The 8,089-nt window shown below is 40.5% G+C and overlaps 1 protein-coding gene across 1 annotated transcript; it reads left to right on the top strand.

The window, feature by feature from the left end:
- The first annotated feature begins 3,593 nt into the window (after positions 1–3,593).
- zpld1b (zona pellucida-like domain containing 1b) lies at positions 3,594–7,509 on the top strand. The gene is made up of 10 exons (XM_086260272.1): positions 3,594–3,732; positions 4,361–4,581; positions 4,692–4,873; positions 5,252–5,324; positions 5,900–5,997; positions 6,295–6,375; positions 6,561–6,732; positions 6,816–6,918; positions 7,115–7,144; positions 7,334–7,509. Exons 1-10 carry the CDS (start codon positions 3,594–3,596, stop codon positions 7,507–7,509), a joined length of 1,275 nt encoding a protein of 424 aa, XP_086116398.1.
- The last annotated feature ends 580 nt before the right edge of the window (positions 7,510–8,089 follow it).

The following is an 8,089-nucleotide window of genomic DNA, read 5'->3' as shown; positions in this document are numbered from 1 at the left end:
GCCCTTCATGTCTCTCTGTGTCCCCTCTGTTCTGTGTAATTGTGTGTCTTTGCATGTTTGAGTTTCTTGTTTTCTGTCACTCTGCATTGTGCATTATGTTCTCATGGTTGGTTTTTTGTTACTCTCTCTAGTCTAGTCTCTTGTGTTCCCAGCTGAGTATTTCCCTGTGTATTTTGGTTCTTAGACCTCTGCCTTATGGTTTATGTCTCTGTATTTCTTAGTTGCTGTCTCCACTGTGTCAAGTTCGCGTCTCTGTGTGATACTTCCTGTTTTACTTTGATGGTCCGTGTCTCATGTGAATGCGTCCTGCTTTGCTTGTCTCGTCAGTCCTGATTTCTCCCAGCTGTGCCCTCCTTCTGTGTCTCATCCCCCTCGTTACTTCCCAGTGTATTTAAACCCTGTGTTTCTCTGAGTCAGTGTCGCGTCGTCCCTCATGCTGTGTGGATCTCCCTGTGTGTCTCTCTGTGAGTTTTCCAAGTTCCCAGTTTAGATTAGTTTGTATGTGTTTTTTTTTTTTTTTTTTTTTTTTCTTCCCTGCCAGCAAATAAAGCTGAGTTTTGAGTTCACCTCCCTGAGTCTGTGAGTCCTGCACTTTGGGTCCAACTCCTGCCTGCCGCACAGCGATTCATGACACACACAATGCATCTTAATTTTGTTTTTGTTTTTATTATGAGATATGAAACATATGAATTTCCCTCTGGGATCAATAAAGTTATTCTCATTCTTATTGTTATTAAAGAACTAGTTGCACAGTGTAATATGTCATGTTGCTCTCAGTTTGTATTTACTTTGATGATTTACTTTACCATGACTGTGTATGCATATTTCTTATTAAATGTAGTCTATTATAATTTTACCCAGACCATTAGATTGATACAAATCAAAAATAATACCTGGACAAAATATTTATTTTTCCACATAATCTTTTTTTTTTTTTTTTTTTTTTTTTTTTTTTTGTGAAACTCAGTTTGTAGTAGTCAAGGATTTATTTAAAGGCTCTTAAAACTAAAAATGTAAAAACTACAATTAAAAATACTGCCAGAGCCAGTGAACAGTCAGAGAGTTTCAGAGTTGTGGACAGTGGGCAGAGAGGGGAGATCTGAGAAGCGAGAGCGGGGCTGACGTGCAGTGATTGCATGCATTGTTTTGCTTGGCCGGGAATTGAACACTTGATGCTCACGGCATTTGGGCTCAGGTGATATGACCACAGGTCAATCACACAGTTCTCTTTATTTAAACAAAACAATAAAATCATCCCTGGAGTAACATTGAAATGATCTATGTTACCACACGGTATGCCATCAACACAACTTCCCTTTCCACTTGTGATGCCAGGACATCCCAGATATCCCCACTCAGGACTCAGGCCACTAATGATAAATAATTTCGAATTTCTATAGCATTTTTCTACTCAGAGCACTCAAAGTACTTTTTTTCTTTTTTACCACAGGCCACATTCATGCTGCACTTTATCCTATGCCTTCAAGCACTTTCCAACTATCATGCACACTCCGTGGGCAACTTGGAGGCTAGAACACTTTGACATGCAGACCGGGTAGACTGGTGGATGTTGTTAGCATGAAAAGAGGGTATTGAAATGATTGATTTACCCATCGAAAAGCTTGTGACTAATATGCTTCCAAGAATTTGTATCCAAAATAATTTTTCAAAGTGTTTCTGAGACTCCAGGACAAGTAATGTCCTGTTTAGAACATTTCTGTTTCAGGGAACTGCACGAGCATGAATTTTATAAGCAACTTTCAGCAATCTTAAGCATGTGACTGTTTCAAGGCCCTTCAGACACCACTGAAGGTGCTTTAATTCCACATCTGTTTGTTTGTCATTACTCAGAGAAAGGAATGAGGACAGCAGGGTACAGAAAAGTTTATTTCTGCTCATCTAAAAAGCAATGAAACTATTTGCTTTGAGATATTTGGCCCTTTTTTTCCTCTACAGGAAAGACACAGATGGAAAAGAAATAATATGAATGAAAAATAGAAAATTGTTGTCACTTTGTTCATAAACTACAGCAAACCAGACTTACATTGATTGTCTGACAAACGAGTCACAAATTGGATTAAGTTTTAAGCAATTTCTTCTCTGTGCCTTGTTCATAGGTATTTTACAGTCTGCCAATAATCCAATATACCAACTTTCCTATTAACCAATTCCATGAATGCATCAAAACCGAGCATTCTGAAAAATAAAACATATTGTAAAGCTTATTGAGTTCCTTTATTTATATCCACATAAACATTAGGACAAAGTGAGCTGCATATTTGCACAGAGTGAAATGTTCCTCGATAACGGTGAAAATGGGCAGATCTGCTGCCAATACCCACTAAACACCAAATCCAATAATCAAAATATTTCCCAAAAAATGCTGTAGTTACAGCTGTCGTGAAAAATTATACATATTTTAAGTTGTTTTTCCATATTTGTGACCCATTTGTATAAATTCATGCTTTCCACAGGCTTGGACTGAGCTCAGCAGCATCACAGAAGACTCAAGCAACACTCTCTTACACCTCTTTAAATTTGAGTAGATCATTTTAAAAGGTCAAGGAACTTCAGAAGAAGAAGTTTTTTTGTGTTATGCTACAAGTGCGACATAATAATGTTTTGTTAGATGGACTGCAGTAAAATCCAAGGTGAGCGGGTTATCTCGAGGCAGAGAAACACGGCATAAAAGCACATGCTAGAGTCCACTTTTTCCTTCTGCAATGCTGAAAGCACTGTGCCGTAGCTGTACCACTGAATGCCTTTACTCTAAGTGATGTCTTGTGCATCACAATTACCCACACACAGCCCTGCATCAGACCGTGAGTTGACTTTTATGTTGATGTGAATGTGGGCCGCAGCAGGAGCCGATGACAGCTTAATTCCTGAGCTGGGCCCCCCCTGCTGAGGCTCGCCGTTTGTGTGATCTGACAGACAGAGATCAGACTGTGGAGAGATGAGTGGAAACCCTCTGAGTACGCTCAGGTTTCTTGGCATGGTGAAAAGATTTGTCCAGTCCATTCAGATCTGATGGAGTTTCCCATATTCTGCACCGCAGCTGGTTTTTGTCGAGGTATCTTTGTCATCTGTGCACACACAAGAGATACATGTGAGGCTGACGCTGTGTTTAGTTTAGGTACTCTGTGCCACTAGAGCTGCATGCCACAGAGTTGAACTTTTCTCTCATCGCTAACCAGGTGAAGAGGGGTTCCAGCCAATTACTTTGGAAAAGGCAGGAGACAGGTAAACAGGTGTGGAAAAATAATAGATGTGGGGGTGGACGGAGGGGGGGTTGTGGGGTTGGGGGGGTGGGATGAAATGAGCCGCAAAGAGGGGTGACCTCAGTTTAAAAGGGGTTGGGTAATGGAGGCATTAGACCAACATGAGCAACTGAGGTAAAAGGGTGCAGGGGGAGCAGAACAAGAAGGATTAGGGGACGTGGGGAAAGAAGGCTGAACTACTTTGATATAGGTCAAACCGTGGAGCAGTCAGGAAACAACAGGCATTGTTTTTGAACATCTAATTTTGAGATAAGTGCTGTTTCTTAACACGTACCTGAGGAATGTGGCTAATGCAGTGGTGACCTTCTGAAGATGACAGCGGACAAACCTCTCTTAGGCGCGGAAATGACACGAATGGGTTTTATCTTCCTGCTCCTGAGTAACGCCGCGTCAGTCTCCACACAGTTTAATGGATACAACTGCGATGCCAACTACCACAGCAGGTTTCCAGGTGAGAATCCTCCCCAGCAGGTTCTCTCTTTGCCGTCCACACACGTCTGCCAACAGGTGTGGAACACGATAGATCTATGAGCAGCAAAAGTAGCAGCCACATTAAAATGAGCACAAATAGTTCTGGTAGGGTGAAGCTTTTTTTACTGATGGCGTTTCTAATAACGTTTATTTCCTTATTGAGAGTTAATATTGAGGACGATAAAGTTATATCTTTATATTTAGATAGATCATCAAAATACCTTTCTGCCTATCTAAGCTGGAAGCTTCATTTATAGTTAAAAAAACATGTGAACCACATAAATAATTTAATACATCGAATATTTTAATTACAATGTTTATGGCCCTATTATGACAAACATTTCCTGGATACAGACATTTTGAGGAAATCTCCTGCTATGATCTACAAAATTACACTAGATTGATTTACCTGACTGATTTTGCCTCCACAGAGCTCGGTTAGTAATTTCATACTTTAAAATTCCTGTACAAAAGTGAATAAAAGTCTTAATTAGAAAAATGTGTAACTTCTGCCTTGCATGAACCGGCATGTCTTGATTTTTATCTTGATTTCAAATATTACATTGCCAACTTTTCTCTCTGAACCTTCGTCTCCCGCCTTCCTCCAGGTGAAAGGGACATCAGCGTGTACTGCGGGGTTCAGACCATCACTTTGAAGATCAACTTCTGTCCTGTTCTCTTCTCCGGCTACACCGACGCAGATTTGGCCCTCAACGGCCATCACAGCGAAGCCCAGTGTCGCGGCTTCATCAACAACAACACTTTCCCCACAGCACTTCTGTTCAGCATCAGCCTCAGCACTTTGGAGGCCTGCGGCAACAGTCTGGTGGTAAAGAATACTCGAGCACTGCGCATGGCTTTATTCTAATCAATAATCAGCTTCATCATGTTGTGTATTGACGTTGGAGCAAAGTGACTGGCTGATGTTTCTCTCTGCAGGTCAGCACAGCCTACGGGCCCACTGCCTATGGGAACATGTCTCTTGTACAAATTGGGAATATATCAGGCTACATCGACACCCCTGACCCACCAACTATAATCAGCTATCTGCCTGGTTTGTTGTATAAATTCAGTTGCAGCTACCCGCTGGAGTACCTGGTCAATAACTCACAGCTGGCATCGTGAGTTTCTGCCAAAGCATCCATCAGTGTCCAAAAGAGAGCTGCACCTTGCAGGAGTTGCTTTGCAGAGTTAATCCTGAAAGGCTGGCTTTAAGATATATTCATTTAATTAGATTCACTTATAGCTTTCAAAAACGGTGCTAACAATTAAATTCCCAGTTTAAAAGCTTCAGTGACTTTGTGCCTCACAGTATTTTTTCAAACCATTAATTTTATTATTCACATCTATTATTCACATATATTATTCTCTGACATTCGTAAATCAGACAAGTATATAAATAAAAGCGCAGTTGATTTATAACTGTACTAAATCGAAACCTCTGCTCCCGAAATGTTATTTATTAAGCCAAGGCTCACAAAGGCTCCGTCTCTCCACAGATCCTCTGCAGCTGTGTCTGTCAAAGACAGCAACGGTACTTTTGTGAGCACGCTCAGTATGATCCTGTACAATGTGAGTACAAAGCAGCGCTGGAATAAAAATATATTTCCATTTCTAGCTTAAGAGGTGCAGAGGAATTCATATGAAACAAAATAGACATTAGAACTGGCACATGACTGGATGAGCATGTTTGGTTTGTTTTAGTGCCTCAGTTCGATGTTCATATAACATCTTTTAATGTCTTTTAATAATCAGTGCTGAGTATTTTCACTGTTTCCAACTAACTCCATGAAAACAACAAAAGTTGGTTTTCTGTAATAGCCCATGTATTTTTCCACCAACAACAATATTCCACAAAAGGTTTGCGATGTAATCCTGTTTAAAATCACACTGCTTAGAATACTCTGTACTTACTTTAAACAACATAATCACCGTGTTGCATATAATTGTGCTCCTTCTTTAACAATTAATGTCACATATGCTTGTTTGGCTACAGACCTGTGCAAAAATTGCTCTGGACAGCAGAAAAATAGCAAAACTATAGAATAACACCAGCTATGTAAAGACTGATTCAATGTCTTCATTTGCTTTATGCCACATTTTGAGAGAACAATCAACTTTTCTTTTTCTTTTTCTTTTTTCTCCAGGATTCAGCATACAATCAGCCTCTCTCTATCCCCATGGCTGGACTGGCTCTGAAAACCAGAGTATTTGCTGCTGTGAAAGCCACAAACTTAGACAAACGGTACCGCACAAAACCCAGCTATTCACTATTGAATTTCCATAATTTTCACGTCATAGATGTGCAAGACTCTTTACCATAACAAACCTATTACTGCAGCAGAAATGATATTTTAAATATAGTTCTCCACAGCATCTTTCCCGCTATCATTTTTACAGATTTACTCCTCTTTTCTTTGCTTTGCCTACATTCATTATGCTATTATGTTATTATTCTTCATGAAGGCGCCAGGCTGCAGTTTTCTCATGTGCAGTTGGATCTCTATCCTCCATCCCATCTCACAGTTTTGTCTCTTTGCAGGTGGAACATTTTGATGGACTACTGTTACACAACCCCCTCAGGGAATCCTAATGATGAACTCCGCTATGACCTTTTCTTTGGGTAAATCTCGTGTTTTTTTTCTGCTTCAAGATAATGACTCGATACCACAAAAGGGAGTCATTACCTATTCAGGTTCTCCACATGGCTTATCCTCATTGAATGCCACGTTTTCTCTTCCTAAAGAGTTCTTAAGGGTACTCATAGACATTAAATCTAGCATTTCTGCTGGGTCTGCTTCCATACAGTTGCTATAAAGATCCCCAGACGACAGTTTTGGAGAACGGGAAGAGCCAGATGGGCCGTTTTTCCTTTGAGGTTTTCCGTTTTGTTAAACATAGGCACCAGAAGATGTCGACTGTGTTTTTGCACTGCGTCACCAAGCTTTGCCGGGCCGATGACTGCATCATGTTAATGCCTGTAAGAGTGAAAATCTCCGTTTGTGACTCACCACCTGTTTCCTCACCTCACTGAGGACTGAAATCTGACGATGTGATTGGCAGATCTGTGGGCGGCGGCGCAAAAGGGAAGAGGAGACCCCTGATTCCATGGCAGCAGCATCAGGGAACGCCATCCTCTCTGCCGGTCCAATCATCACCAGGAGTGGTATGAACTATAAACCCACTTTTACTGGAATAGTTTTGAGAGACATGCTGCTTTGCTTTCATGCTGAGAGTGCAGCAATCCAGTCAAAATAAGAAGCAACAGCCTGAAATGTCAAACTGCTAATTTAAAGCTGATTTCAATTAGGACTGCTGAAGTAAAAATGAATCCAATAAGCGCTTTAAAAATTGCTTTACAGATGAAACTCCCGTCAACAACTCCCAGCTCGGTAAGTGCCATTACGCAATGTTGTGAAACATAAAAGTGTTGTAAACTATCATGACAGCAGATTCCCTTTGAAATGACTGTTTACAGCAAACCCTCTTCTGTTCCTGCAAGGGAAAGACTCGGGCTCAGCTCGTGGTAAAAACCTCATCCGAGAGCTTGTTTTCAGTTTCTTTCCCTTTCCATCTTCCAGCCTCTGGAGATCTCTCCCATTCAATGAACCCAGTGACCAGTGCTCTGATCTCAGGTGTGGTCATCCTGAGTGTGGTCAGTGTGTGCTTCTTCCTGCTGTTGCTCCGCTTCCTGCTGAAGCCCCGCCCCCCCGCGACAACAGCAGCCTCAGGTGTTTGGAATCCAAGCTTTAAATAAACATCTGCATGTTGTGCAACATGTGTATCATTTAAGGTGTTGTATATTTATTGCGTTCAATACCTCAGAATGTTTCATCTTTTGTGGGTTTGCATAATAATCGTGTTTAGAAAATGTTGCATTTAATGACTCCATATTTTTTCTCTTTCTTTCCATTTTTGTAACCAGTATATGTATCAAATCACAGATTAGAGATGCCATTGTTTTTTTGGTCTTTGTTTTCCTGTGAAATGTTATAGTATTCAAACCCTGTACAATATCAAAAGGAAATAGTGAGTGAATTCAAGCAGGTGGATTTCTTGATCTGTTTTTGAATTCAGCTTCCAGTTTCTGTTTGCATTCAAGTTTTAAATATACGTTTGTGGTGGATATAAATTCTGATTTTAAAATAAAAACAGTAAAACTAAAAAAAAAAAGACAAGTAAAATAATCATTTTAAGATTAAAAAAAAAGTGTCTACTTTATTTGGCCTGAGTGTTTGAGGTTTCGGTGCGCTCTAACCTGTTCCTAGGATTATGCTCTTCTGGACAGAGACCGGTGATGTTGCCCCTGGGATCTGCTGGAGACACTGTTCAAGTTT

This window comes from Aulonocara sp. 'chitande type north' Nkhata Bay, linkage group LG14 (genome assembly GCF_057382095.1).
Source record: "Aulonocara sp. 'chitande type north' Nkhata Bay isolate Kocher_YH1m ecotype deep benthic linkage group LG14, A_spYH_male_GT1.1, whole genome shotgun sequence".
NCBI lineage: Eukaryota > Metazoa > Chordata > Actinopteri > Cichliformes > Cichlidae > Aulonocara > Aulonocara sp. 'chitande type north' Nkhata Bay.
The sequence above is the reverse complement of the archived record's forward strand: the minus strand, read 5'-3'. Positions and strand labels throughout refer to the sequence as shown.

What these genes read in the sequence shown, in the direction of transcription:
- zpld1b (XM_086260272.1), top strand. Translation starts at nt 3,594, where the DNA reads ATGACAGCGGACAAACCTCTCTTAGGCGCGGAAATGACACGAATGGGT. An exon ending in CCTGCGGCAACAGTCTGGTG is followed by an intron (nt 4,582 to 4,691) that starts GTAAAGAATACT and finishes TTCTCTCTGCAG; the next exon opens with GTCAGCACAGCCTACGGGCC. An exon ending in CGCTATGACCTTTTCTTTGG is followed by an intron (nt 6,376 to 6,560) that starts GTAAATCTCGTG and finishes GCTTCCATACAG; the next exon opens with TTGCTATAAAGATCCCCAGA.